A 15,035-nucleotide genomic window follows, 5' to 3' on the forward strand; every position below is an offset into this window, starting at 1 on the left:
AGTAATATTCCAATACTACCCAACAAGTTGGGTTTATTGAACTTTGTCAGTAGCCTCATTTTTCCAATGTGTTTCCCTATTGTCATCCTTTTGATGAAGGTCCCTTGATGAATAATGATCATCGTCCTGTTTACGATAACCGTCATCATTTTGGTAATGGTAAATCCTGGGCATTTATGATCTTACCGTCATCCTTTTAATGTCGACGATCCTTTATGTTTTGATCTAACCTTCATCCTTTTGGTGAAAGACGATCTCTCAGTGGTTATAACTTATTATCATCCTTTCGGTGGTAACAAGTTTTGTTGTTGATCATACCTTCATCCTTTTGGTGATGGTGATCATTTAAGTTGTTATGACTTATTATCATCCTTTTGGTGGTAACAAGTTTTTTTATTGGTTTCACCTTCATCCTTTTGGTGATGGTGATTGTTGACTTATTATAATCCTTTTGGTGATAACAAGTTCAGTTATGATCTTATCTTCATCCTTTTGGTGACGGTGATCATCGAAGTTATTATGACTTATTATCATCCTTTTGGTGGTAACAAGTTTTGAAGTTTTGTTCTTACCTTCATCTTTTGGTGATGGTGATTGTTGACTTATTATCATCCTTTTGGTGGTAACGAGTTTTGTTGTTTAATCTTACCTTCATCCTTTTGGTGATGGTGATTGTATTGACTTATTATCATCCTTTTGGTGGTAGCAAGTTGCGTTTTTGATCTTACTTTCATCCATTTGGTGATGGTGATCATTTGAGTTGTGTGCTTACTATCATCCTTTTCGTGGTAACAATCTTTGTTGTTTGATAATACCTTCATCCTTTTGGTGATGGTGATTGTTGTGACTATTATCATCATTTTGGTGGTAACAAGTTTCACTTTTGATCTTACCTTCATCCTTTTGGTGATGGTGATCGTTTGAGTTGTTTGCTTATTATCATCCTTTCAGTGATAACAAGTTTTGTTGTTTGATCTTGCCTTCATCCTTTTGTTGATGGTGATCATTGAAGTTATTGACTTATTATCATCCTTTTGGTGATAACAAGTTTTATTGTTGGATCCTACCTTCATCCTTTTGGTGACAGTGATCTTTGAAGGCGATGAGTTAACTATCATCCTTTTGGAGGTAGTCCTGCCATTATCCTTTCGGTAATGAAAAACTTTATCGGGATAACCATCATCCTTTTGATGATGGATATCATCCTTTTGGTGACAGAAATCTTTGGATTTTATTGTGTCTAAATTTCATCCTTTTGGTGATAACGAGTTTTGTTGTTAATGTAACCATCATCCTTTTGGTGATGGCTACCTTTGAAGCTTGGTTTATCCATCATCCTTTTGGTGATGACGATCCTGGAAATTGTGTTGAATTACTATCATCCTTTTGGTGATGACAATTAACTCTATTGTCATCCTTTTGGTGCCAAAAAACCTGTTCAGTTTTTGTCCTCATATCAATAACGACCTTTGTAAGATTTAAGTGTCCACTCGAGGGTTGGCATCGATTTAACATTCTACCCCTAATACCTTGGTGATGTAGAATTCGTTGCATTTTCTTTCTGCATTCCTCCATTGTATTTCAAAGGACAAAATTCGGGTCTTTTCGTATTTAATCATCTTCCACCATGAATGTATGAAGACTGTTGTTATTCTTACCTTCTAATTCAAGTTAATTAAATAGGGGCAACTGTCATACCCCAATTTTGTCCAGGCATTTTTAAATTTTCGTAAATTTGATTTCATTTTCAATTTGCATCATATGCACAACATGACATGCATTTAATCATGAATAATACCTAAAATACCAGCCGGAATAAATTATTGAAAATACAGACAAATTGGTTAAATCATTTCTCGAGTATGTGCAAAATAAGCGGGTAAAAAGTTTCAAAATTAAACTTGCGGACACCAGTATTATTAATCTATGGTTCGCGTAGTTCAACCTGGTGTATTCGTTATATTTTTCAGCGACTTTTCCGGCTGCATTTTTATCCGTCTAAGCCTTTTAACCGGTGAAAATTTATTTCCAAATTAAAAGAAACGCTGTATTTTTTCAATAAGTATATTTTGTTATGATCATTTTAGTGCGTCCGATTTATTTTTTCGAGCATAATTTCGTCTAAAATTTATTCATCGATAATCCATTTATTTTTATTGTTTAATCAAAATAACTAATAAATTTAACTAGAATTAAATGGTTGTATATTTTAGGTATTAAGATTCTTATTTTATTTTATTATTTTTGCTAAAGCCCATTCTCAATGTCAAATAAAAGAAATGGCAAGATTTTTTATTTTTCGTAGACGGCTAGTATTATGATTAGGGACCACTCCTTAAGTGGGACACGTGTTGTATTGTGAATGATCAAAAGATTTGGATGGATCCATTCATTACAAACCACTCACCAACACTCTTCGGGGGCGGGGGTAACAAAAAGAAACGAAAAGATCCTCTTTTCCCTCCACGGACCCTCCAACCAAATCTCTCTCTCAGCTGGTGAAAAGAAAAGGTTAAAAACAAAAAGAAAAGTAAAAAGAGGGGACTACACATTACCTCCCTCACCCACTCAAAAAAACGAATACTCTCTCACCTATTAAAGAAAAAAATAAAAAGAAGAAACTTCTTTTGGAAAAGGAACGAAAAATTAAAAGAGGTTCATTAACCCTTCCCTTCACCGTACTAACCCCTTACCTTCCTCCGTCTGGCGACCACCAATGTCGCCCCGCACAATCTCTTCTTCTCCGACACAACAAACACCGCGAACGCCGTCTTCATCCTTCATTCTTCCATTTCACCTCCGTCAAAAGTCCTCCATCGCGCCGTCCGTCAACACCCTCACCTCCTCCGATCTTCGCCGTCAACGCCGGATCTTCCATATAAACGCAAAAGCCACCGCAAAATCTCCGCTTTGCCACCCGCCGGCCATCCAAAAATAACCATACCCCACATGAACCATATCTCCATCACACACACCTTCTTCTTCGTACCTCCGTCCACCGGAAATTCCTCTCTACCGCTGCGAATCTATCCTTAACTCCGCCGGAAACTACCGAAACCACCACCGCCAACCATAATTTAGGCCTCCACTACGACACACAAACTCCTCCACTACATCGTCGCGGCAATACCGTCACAGCAACAAGCTCATCGCCTACAACGGTTTAACATCGCGGTAACAATTTGTGAGGCGTTTTCCTTTATATCGTAACTGATTGCCATAATCATTGCTTTAATTTCGTTTGATTATGACACATTTATGCTTGATTTTGTTTGGTATTAGAATGTTGTAAATCCCGTTAAACCTATATTCGTAGTGTTCAGCCACTATTTCGTTTTGCTTGCTTGTGTAATCGTTTCGGATACGAGTTTGGTTGCATTGTTGGTTTACAGATTTCATATCGGGTTTGAGTTTGTAAGTCGTCGTACCGGTTGCTGCTGCTAGTGACATTAGGATGATCTTGCTCTTTATTGTTTAAAATTATACTAATTTATGAGCAGTGTCCATGGTGAACTTACTGGTACTTATTTTAATCATGTTTAGTTTACTTTCTTTTAGGCAAGTGTTCTTCTTTTTTTTGTTATGAGTAAAGCATTGATTTACTATAATATTTATGAGATGTATTCATGTTGTCCTCCATACACCAGCGCTAACAGTACCATGATTAAATGGGCATATCAATTTCCATATTAACTTATATTGAATCCATTTAGTGTTAACTATGGAGAATTTACTACGTGTTTAATACCGTTATTCCATTGTTGCTGTGGTAAAATGGTGACATCACTTTCAATAGTGTCACTTTGTTGGAAGGTTACATACATGGAAGTTTGACTCTTAAAACCTCCTTTTTGGGTTTTTATACTTATTATGATATATCATTGTGATGAAAGTAGTTTGGTTGAGTGTGTTGGGATTGGTCTAGAATTGTGTGCATTTGACAAATTTCCATAATATATGTTGTAATTGGTCGTTGTCATGCCGTTGGATTTGCGTTGCATTTAAAATCGAATTCTTTTTCCACGGATTCGGTAAATTCATGTCGATATGCCGCTCAAAGTACAATACATCAAAAGAATATTTTTCACCGTGTTATGATTACGCGAATGACATTTACCATGTTGTCATTTTGCACAAACCGGTTTGAGCACACCGAATTCAATTAAATAAAAAGTGATACCGTTACTTAATTCTTTCTCTTTAATTGTGATAAATTAATTAATTAAGTTTTGACCAATTAAATAAGTACTATTAATTAGTTTTAATTAACTTAATTATTTAATTTAATTAAATAATTTTGATAATTAATCTTAATTAATTTAGTTAATCAATTTAATCGAACTTTAATCAATTAATTTTGTTAATTAAAAAATGGACCGACTTATCTCATCATCAATTCACAATCCTTCAAACCAATTCAATTTCATCATCAATCCAAAACAATTCCAAAAACACAAATCACACAATTTTTTATTTAACATCAAGCCCACTTTTAAAACAAACCCTTTGTAAGTCGATTGCTTTGGCATCGCCATCAACCTCACATGTAAATAATTTTACTAACATTCCATACAAATTCAAACCATTTTCTAAACAATTTAATTTCTAAATAATTTTCTCTTTTAAACGTAAACTTGGTGCATGCCATATTGCTCAAATTTTTGTCACCCGAGTAAAGCTTCAACCGCAATATTCAAATCATTTCTCTCAAATTAATACAAATTATAAACCCTTTTAATTCTAAACCTCAGATAATAAAAGGATGGGAGGCGTTCGCCTCACCATCTCTCGGATAATTGAATAATTGGCGCTCGCCATATTGCTCAAATTATCGATCCCCGATTAAAGCCGCAATCGTACAAATTCAAATTAATTTTTAAAAATAACTAAAACTTCTAAAGATTTTATTTCTTTTACAAATTTCGGATAATAAAATGATGGGAGGCGTTCGCCTCACTATCTCTCAAATAATTGAATGATTGACGCTCGCCATATTACCCAGATTATTGATTTCTGATTAAAACACGTTAAATAAACTTGGATAAAGGAACGAGTGGCGTACACATTGTTGTTTATTGAGTAAGCAAATGGGAGGCGTACGCCTCACTACCATGCATATTCAAATTCCGCAAACAAACTTTCAAAAATAATTCAAACGAAAAGGGAGTAGAAGGTGTTTGCCTTTTTATTCCTCGAAATAATTGAACGATTGGTGTGCACCATATTGGTCAATCTTTCGTCGTTCTTCAAAAATATCTTAACACATCAAACCTAATTTCTCTCCCTCGTGCGATCGAAACAAACCAAACAAAACATCAAACATATCAATTCAACTTGTCACCCCTGCATGACCAAAACTCTTTTCAAAGAGAACACTGTTATTCCTTTCTAATGTGCAACAAACCAGTGCTTAAGCCTTCACCGATAGTAGACAAGCCAATGTTTAGCCTTTAGAATGCAATCTACACAGTTGTTCATTAAAAAACACCAACCAAATCATAGTCCCTGAACTACGAATGCTCTGATTTCCTTATTGCACCATAAGAATACGTAGGCAGGAGATTGTTGTATCTTCACGAGCACACTAATAGAAAACCTCCCCTTTTCTCCCTTATGAGGTTTCCATCCATCTTTATTATCGATATTTAATCACTCGAAGAAAGTGAATAATATTCAACTAACATTCAAATTGAAAATTAGACTAAAAGGTTCCCGTTGAGTACAACGGACGTGAGGGATGCTAATACCTTCCCCTTGCGTAATCGACTCCCGAACCCGAATATAGTTGCGATGACCATTATTCTGTTTTTCAAAGGTTTTATTGATATTTTCCTATTCCTTTATTGGAATTAATAAAGTTCGGTGGCGTCTCTGTTCGAACTAATTTTTCCGTGTCCATCGCGAGGGATCGCATTTTTTCGAGGTGCGACACCTCTCAGCTCTTCGCAATTATCTGGATCAAACTCACATACTGTCCAATCATCATGTATACCTGTTAGAAACCCAAACTGCTGAAGTCTCTATAACACAACTGACATCGGAGTCTTTACCTCTTCGGCCCTTAGTATGGATTCGGTAGTTTCCTCTTCGACCACATCATTGACTGTTGCGCCACCGTGATCCGGCATAGGATTCGTCTTCACATTGGGTTTTTCTTCAGAGAAGGTCAGGATGTCTTGATTGATCAAATCTTGGATTTTGTATTTGAGTGCCCAACAATCTTCTATAGAATGCCCTATGAACCCGACGTGATAAGCGCATAAAGCGTTAGGATCATGGTTAGGGCAGAATGAAGGAGAGGCTACAGGTATTTCCTTTGGTACGATAGCCCCCACATAGATCAGATAGGGCACCAATTCTGCCTACGGTACTGGAATCTTATCAATCTGGGGCCGATTACCAAAATTGTTTCGGTTGTTCTGACCTCGACTTTGTCCTTTGTTATCACGATTATATTATTGGTTCGGATTTCTCTGAGCGGGTGCTGATTGTTGATTGCCTTTCTGCGGTTGATACTGAAATGGAGGTTGTTAATACTGAGCAGCAACGACATATAGATACGGATAGTACGACATAGGGGCCATCGGAATTTGATATTGAGGGCGGGCACTCGCCGTCACAGCGTTTGCTTCCCCGTCTTTCTTCTTTACGAAGCCCCCATGCGGCCTCTTGTTCGTTGTCTGGGGAGCAGTTGTATCTGTGATCTTCCCTGATTTCATCCCATTTTACGCTTCCTAATAGTTACCATATCAGCAAAGTTTATCGACGAACTCCCAATCATCTTCTCATAATACAACCCTTGGAGTGTACCCATGAAGATATCTACAAGTTCGTTATCAGATAGTGTTGGTTGGGCCCTAGACACCATTTCACGCCAATGTTGAGCATACTCTTTGAAGGTTTCATTATATCTATGTGCTTGATTCTATAACTGAAGCCTAGTCGGAGCCATATCAAGGTTATTCTTGTATTGTTTCAAAAATGCCTCGGATAGGTCCCTCCATGATCGGATCTTTGTATGTTCCAAACCCATATACCAATCTATGGAAGCCCCAGACAGACTATCCTGGAAGCAATGGATCAGAAGGTTATCATTGTCGATATACGACGCCATTTTCCTACAGTACATGGTGATGTGACTGTGAGAAAACTAAGGCCTTTGTATTTCGGGAGGTCTGGAACCTTGAATTTTTGCGGGAGCACCATGTTCGGGACCAAGCAGAGGTCTCGAGCGTCGATACCAAAGGTTGAGAAACCCTCAATGGCCCTTATTCTGTCGTCCAAGAGCTGATAATCCGCAGGTCTGGCCGGATCAGCAGCAAGAGGAGTGACCTGACTGGCTGGTCGAGAGGTTTTAGGAGCTATCTAGGCAGGCATGTTCAGAGCAAACAATATTTGAGGCGGGTACGAGAAACCCGGAGGCACTGTCTAAGCAGCGTGCACCAAGTGGGGATACTGTCCTCCAGCCTGAGCATTGGGGGCCTAAGGTGCCCCTGTCTGCACATACTGGAGTTCATAATTGGAGGGTGCATAGGTCATCATGGGCACAAAGGTTGCCCCAGGGTAACTGAAGGGAGCGTTTTGATTTGCGCTCGCAGGTTGAGCGGCTTTGGCGGGAATCTTAAAATGGAGGCGCGGGCCTCGGTATTCACCTTCAACGTTAGGAGTTTCATGGGGAACCTGACCTTGCACGTCCTCAGGGTTGGCAGCATCAACCAGAGTTGTCTGAACATTTGGGATGCCCCACGGGAAGGTAGGGTTTCCAGCAGTAGTAGTGGCGGCGAGAGTTGGATGAGGGAAGAAAGCACCCCCATTGGTGAAGTGAGCAGCAAAATTTTGGGGCATTCCCCAAGGATAGGCAGCAACAAACCTATTTGTGTCAGCAGGGACCAGTTGGCGGTTCTCAAAAGTCGGTACTACGGTCTCCACCGGAGTTTCAATAGTAGCACCGGCAGTAACAACAGGACTCGCCACCCCAACAGCACGGACGATGTTGTCATTAGCAGTGTTGGCAGAGGCATGAGCCCTCTGAGTCTGGAGGAGCTCCAAGATGGCCTCCATGTTGCCTTGGAACAGGTTCATTCAACCCTGGACTTGGGCGAGTGATTCACGGACAACAGCGTTGTCAGCTTCAAAGTCAGCCATGATCTTGATTTTGTTTGCACGAGTGAAATAGTGATGACGAGTCGTCATTTTTGCTGTGGAAAGATGGCGAGAGTAAGCATTTTGTTTTCTGGAGGCTTGTGACAAATAAATGCGTGAATGCATGCATGTATGCAAAAAAGGATTGATATGCATATTTATTTATTTTATATTCATTTTTTGTAGAAGAAGACATTTTCAAGGAATCCGTGAGTTTTTTTTATCGACATAAGCAAATACAAAGCATAAAGAGAGATAGTTTATGAAGCCAATATCAAAGAAACTCTTTTATTCATATATCAAGAAAGTGGAATACAAGTACATATCAATGAGCTGCCCGCTGGGCTACAAGAGTCTCAACATCGACCCTAGAAACAAGAGTGAATTGCAAATCAAGATTAAAGAGCAACATTCAAAAACATCTTGACAATAGCTCCTCATAATAAGTCTGAGAATTCGAGGACAAGCATGCGCCCCATTTTCCCAACATTGTACTCCCTTCAGATGGTAGGTCGTGATCAGGTTCGCTTGAAATGCTTCTCACAACTGTTTTCTCCTGGTTGGGGAGATCTTCAAGATGTCCATTCATTTGTGGGAGTAGGCTGGTATCTTCCAGGTTCTTGTGTGATTGCTCTTTTATCTCGCGGATCTCCTTAAGTCACTGGTTTAGCTCATATTGATTCTGCCGGAGAGTGACTTCTAGCTGCTTTGTACGGCTTTGCTCATCCTTCATCTCTTTCCTACAAGCTTCTAGAAGACTTCAGAGCTTCTTGGCCTGTTCTTTGTAATTAAGCTCTGCTTTGCAAGCCTGGTATTGAGTCTCGGCTACCTGTTTCTTTTTGGCTGTCAAACTGGAATAAGTTCCCTTGAGTGTGTCACCCACTTTGATTCTTTTGAATACCTCTGTTTGCACCTCATCATCTACTTGACGCACCCTATCTCTTTTCTGATTCAAATTGAACTTCAAAGTTTCTTTCTCCAAGAAGATCTTACCAAGTCTATATTTGAGATCAACATTCTCTCTCACTAGGGATTTGATAACTCTTTTCAATTTATCGACTTTAGAAGTTTGATGGATTATTGGCTCAAGAGGCTTGACGCTCATGGATGGTTCAGGCGAAAATGGCAGCAAAATCTCCCCAACTTTGTCTTTTACCCATTTGGCGTAAGCTTCTTTGGATATGCAATTCTTCTTACCTATTTCTGCTCTCCCTTGAGTACTTATTGCTCCCCAAGCCTTGACGATCTTCTTGACTAAATCTGGATCTTCAATCCCTTCATACAAGATGAAACCTTCCACACCCTTGAGATCAGGCTTGTCTACCATGGGGTATCCCAACTGTCGTAATGCCAACCTCGGATTGTAATTGATTCCCATTTTCGTACCAAGAAGAGGTACGTTAGGAAAATCACCACAGTTGAGGATGAGCTTGACGTTGTTGTAGATTCGAGAATACCAAGAGATGTCTTCGGCGTTCAAGGACATGATCTGCTGGGACCACTTCAAGTTGTCTTTATTTTCAACAAAAGGGCCTTTGCTAGGTATATGCAAAATAAACCATTTATACAACAAAGGATTATAGAAGACGATGGTTCCTTTCTTCTTCTGGGTCCTCACGTGGATGGAGTAGTAAGTATCATCAAGAAGAGTGGTAATAGGATTATGAGTTAGGAAGATGTGAATAGTAGCCATATCTACGAATTCTTCCATGTTCGAAAGTAGTACGATCCCATAGATTAGTAGAGCTAGATTGGCGTTGAAATTCGTCCAACTTCCAGCTTCGGAGAAGGTAATAACTTTGTCCACTAGAAACTTTGAGGTGAAGCCATGAATTCCACCTTTAGGTTTCAAGTTCAGTTCCACTTCCTTCTTCCCTATGTGGAGAGCTTCAGCAAGGTCTTGATATTTGGGAAGTTCCTTAGTGCGAACATAAGGCACCTGGTTCTTGATCCTAATACCCAGAATGTGTGAATACTCTTCGAATGTGGGTGCCAACTGGTAATATTGGAATGTAAAGCATCTCAGCGAAGGATCATAGAATTGCACCAGAGTGTGCACAACAGTGGTATTGACTTCGGTGTTCAGGATTCCCAAAAGGTTGCCATAGGACGTCTTGAAATCGTCTTTGTGTCCAAGATCTAGACGTGCCCCTAGTCCTCTCAAGGCAACCAAATGAGGTTCCACAAATTTGTAATTGTGAATGTTCTTTCTCTCGGGATTCATGCTTAGTCAACAAACTGGACTCTTGGATTCCTGGAAAAGAAATGCATATGCAAAGAAATTGTCATGATGAATGATAATGTAATGATGGGATGATATAAGTCACATAGATTCAAAACTCTGATATGTTCTGAATAATCTGTATCTTCCATTTGTTGCAGGTTCAAAAGTTCGACACAACATGAGTATCAAGGTAGGTAGAGTCTAGGAGTTCTGGCCAGAGAAATGAATACCATTTTTTCTCCCTTAATACAGAATGTGAATAGGACAAACACTAACAATGCCCAAACATACCAACAACTGTCAGCGCAGATGGGACGCATAGATGATTTCCTAGGCGCCCCACAATCTGCTGTTCGACGCAGGCCAAACCAGGTTATAATCCAGGGAGAAGAACCAGCGATAGATCAGGTTCGACCACAAAGGCAAGCCCCTGACGAAAGAGTCATTTGGGCAAGATTGGAACAACAACCAATTCGACGGGAAGTCCCTGAAGAACAACCTAGGAGAGTGATAATGGTTAATAGAGACCAGGATGCAGGCGAAGTAATTCATAGGGTCAGGCGGGAAAACATGATGGAAAATGACTTAACCAGTATGATAGAGAGAATCATGGCCCAGAATGGTCTGAATACAGGACTTCGACGGCCAAATTATTCCGCTCCTTTATCAGAATATGTCCTGCAAACAGAATTACCAAGGGGTTGTAAAATCCCTAAGTTCACCAAATTCTCAGGGGATACTAGTGAATCCACTATAGAGCACATAGCCAGATACATGACTGAGGTAGGGGATTTGGAGAACAGTGAGAACCTAAGGATGAAATATTTCCCTAGTTCTTTAACAAAGAACGCCTTCACGTGGTTTACAACTTTTCCACCAAATTACATAGATGCTTGGCCCCAGTTAGAAAGATTGTTTCATGAACAATTCTACATGGGCCAAACTAAGATAAGTCTTAAGGAGTTAGCCAGCATCAAAAGAAAATTCACCGAACCTATAGATGATTATCTAAATAGGTTCCGTTTGTTGAAATCTAGATGCTTTACAATAGTGCCTAAACACGAGTTGGTCGAAATGGCCGCTGGAGGTTTAGACTATTCCATCAGGAAAAAGTTAGATACCCAGCATCTAAGAGACATGGCCCAATTAGCAGATAGGGTTCGACAGGTCGAACGCTTAAAATCTGAAAAGGCCAGAGCGAATAAGAATTATAAGAAAGAGAGGGTTGCTTATGTCGAATTCGAAGACGGAGAGTCTGAAAACGCTGAAGATCCTTATAGTCTTGAGGAATTCGAAGTAGATTTGGCTGAATTAAAAGAAGCACCACCATATGCCTGCAAATTACTTACACCTTTGAATGGCAGAAACCCTGTCGAAACTGAAAAAGAATGATAGATTTCCCAAAAAGACTTACACATTTGATGTTACCAAATGTGACGAGATCTTCGATTTATTAGTAAAAGATGGCCAAATGATAGTGCCTCCTAATACAAAAATTCCTCCGTTAGAACAATGAAAGAAAATAGGCTTCTGTAACTATCACAATTTTTTAGGCCATAAAACTTCACAATGCTTTCTTTTCAGGGATCTTATTCAGAATGCAATCAGGGATGGCCGCCTCAAGTTCGCTGACAAAGGGAAAAACCAGATGAAGGTTGATACTGATCCCCTCAACATTGCTGAGACAAACTATGTTGAACCTGTCAAAATCAACATGATTGACGTAGGGGAAGTGGAGGCTGTAAAAGCAACAAGAACTGGAGGCTATACGCTGGATGGAAAGCAGGCTAATGATGGCCTAAGTAATGATGTTTCCTTTGGAATCTCTGTCAAAGTAAACAGGTTGCTAACGTCGAACCAAGGGCCACTGAAGGTCTCAAGGGGAAAGCAACCGAGGCTACTGAGGGCCTTAGAAAGAAATTCGAGGAAATCTCAATCACTGATGGAGCCAGTCTAGGTGTCAACATGGTAGATCTGAAGCAACCCCCCCCCCCCCCCCCAAGAAAAGGAGGAATTGGAGGAATGTTTGAAGATGGAACAAGAAGGGATAAAGTTTGGTTATCCCAAAGCCAACGAAAGCCTACGTGAATATCTCTGGAGATGTCACAAAAAGAATGCTGAAATTTTGTTGTGCCCAAGATGCAACATCAGGATATCTCGAAGGGTGGCTATGGATTACGAGAGATGGCAATGAACAAAGACCAAGAGAAATTGGAGGAAGGAAAGCCAATTACAGAAGGTGTGTCCCACGCCAGGAGAAAGCCTTTTTGGTTTCATTGTGCGTTGCTACAAATATGAAATAGAATGCTTGATGTGTCCTAGGTGTGGGGCAGTGTACAACAGAGAATTAGCCGAAGCATTCGAAAGAATCCCATATGACCAAGGTTGGGAGGACATGGAGGTAACCCAAACATGTACAGCTTCGACAAGAGGGGAGCGCCTAGGAGGCCAGATAGCCCTCACCCAAGGGAGAAAAGAGTTATGTTTAAACTTCCAGCAGAAGTCCCTGAGGACAAATGGACTCAGGCGGGACCAAAGAAAGGAAAGTGGAGAAGTTTCGAGGATGGAGGAAGAACCTCTTGGGCATACAGAAAACAATTTCAGGCATCCAAGAGAGAGGCTATCAGGATAGAAAATTACAAAGGAAAAAATCCTATGTCAAGATCCCAGTGGAGAATACATCAGAGGATGAGGAAGGCAGAAAGAGAGATGAACCTAAAAGAGACTGGAGAATCCAGCAGCGTCAAGGTTCCCCCAAATGTCATGGATTCGACCAAACCATCCGTAGGAAGGAAGTTGTTTCCAGATGAAAACATAAGTCAGAAGTTTCAAAAGGAACAAGTAAGAGAGGAGGAAATGCTCACTGACGACTTCGAGTCCGACGGAATGTCTTATGTTAATATGAATTGCAACGTAGTCTCAGTCCTGTCGTACGAATATAACCAGGAAACAGAGGTTGAAGATAATGAGGAAGCGGATGTTGCGGAGATGGCGAAGCATCAACCAATATGTTACTATGTTTTGAACAGTGGCACTGTCGAAGAGCAGAACGCTATTTTCGAAAGGCCTCACTGGGGGATGCAGAGTCACCTCAAGCCCCTATACATTAGCGCCAAAGTTGGACAGGTGGGAATGAATAAAGTCTTAGTGGACGGAGGAGCAACAGTCAATTTGATGCCCCAATTCATGTTTAAAAAGATAGGTATGTTCGACACTAATGTGAAACCTCACAACATGGTATTCTCAAATTATAAGGGTAAGATAGGACAGACGCTGGGCGTCATACAAGTGGACCTGACTGTTGGGTCAATCACAAGACCAACGATGTTTATGGTAATACCTGCAAAAGCAAATTACAACTTACTACTAGGGAGAGAATGGATACATGGAATAGGGGCAGTCCCTTCGACCATGCATCAGAGAATATCCATCTGGAGAGAAGATGGTGTGGTAGAGAATGTTGAAGCTGACCAAAGTTACTTCATGGTAGAAGTAAACCATGTGGACAAGAGAAACTTCGACAAGAACTTGGCTCACATAGGACCATGCTACCCCGCGGAAGAAGGATACGACCGAAATAAAAATGCCTTGTACTTCTTGACTCTCCACCCAAATGGCTTTCAGTGGGATAAGGAGATTATGGGAGACCCAGAAGAAGGGGAATCATCTGAAATACGACCAACAGGCTGGGATGAAGACCTGTACTATGACTGAGTCTTCTTTTCTCGAAAGGATTTCGGCCTACATGGCTGAGAACAAAAGACAAGCGGCTCTCGAAGCCAAGATAACAAACATGGCTAACAAAGCCACATATGGTGAAATCTATAATACAGGAATTGGGGAGTACTCTAAACCAAAAACCCCTGACGAACAAGTACCTGTGGAACCAACAGAACAGAGGTTAGATGCCATCTACGACGAAGAGCCTCTGGGATTTGAAAAAGATCCAGTAACATCAAGTGCAAAGATGTTAGCGCAAGATCCTCTTGAAGAGATTGATCTCGGAAATGGAAGTGCAAAAAGAATTACCTACATCAGCGCTAAACTAGACCCCAAGTTGAAAGTGAGAGTCATTGAATTGCTAAGAAAAAACAAAGATTGCTTCGCTTGGGATTATGACGAGATGCCTGGTTTGAAGAGGGATTTGGTCGAATTAAAGCTGCCATTCAAGGATGGCAAGAAGCCCATCAAGCAGACTCCAAGAAGATTCGCCCCAGAAATCCTCTCAAAGATCAAAAAAGAGGTCGAAAGACTTCTTCGTTGCAATTTCATTAGGACCACAAGGTATGTCGATTGGATTGCAAATATAGTGCATGTTATCAAGAAAAATGGCTCTTTGCGAGTATGTATAGATTTTCGTGATCTAAATGCAGCAACTCCTAAAGATGAGTATCCAATGCCTGTGGCAGAGATGCTGATTGACTCAGCCGCGGGCTATGAATATCTCAGCATGCTTGATGGATATTCTGGCTATAACCAGATTTTCATTGCAGAAGAGGATGTTTCTAAAACAACTTTTCGATGTCCAGGGGCAATAGGCACTTATGAGTGGATAGTTATGCCTTTTGGCCTAAAAAATGTTGGGGCAACCTACTAGCGAGCAATGAATTCTATATTCCATGATTATATAGAGACATTTATGCAAGTGTACATAGATGACATTGTGATA

At 40.3% G+C, this 15,035-nt stretch overlaps 2 protein-coding genes across 2 annotated transcripts; one reads left to right on the plus strand and one right to left on the minus strand.

Moving 5' to 3' along the window:
* Window positions 1-8,902: 8,902 nt before the first annotated feature.
* LOC127101682 (uncharacterized) lies at window positions 8,903-10,366 on the minus strand. Its single transcript, XM_051039151.1, has one exon. The coding sequence runs from the start codon at window positions 10,364-10,366 to the stop codon at window positions 8,903-8,905; it is 1,464 nt and encodes a 487-aa protein (XP_050895108.1).
* Window positions 10,367-10,675: 309 nt separating this feature from the next.
* Window positions 10,676-11,758, plus strand: LOC127101694 (uncharacterized). Its single transcript, XM_051039157.1, has one exon. It carries the CDS (start codon window positions 10,676-10,678, stop codon window positions 11,756-11,758), a length of 1,083 nt encoding a protein of 360 aa, XP_050895114.1.
* Window positions 11,759-15,035: the final 3,277 nt, after the last annotated feature.

Source organism: Lathyrus oleraceus, chromosome 1, assembly GCF_024323335.1.
Source record: "Lathyrus oleraceus cultivar Zhongwan6 chromosome 1, CAAS_Psat_ZW6_1.0, whole genome shotgun sequence".
NCBI classification, from domain to species: Eukaryota; Viridiplantae; Streptophyta; class Magnoliopsida; order Fabales; family Fabaceae; genus Lathyrus; species Lathyrus oleraceus.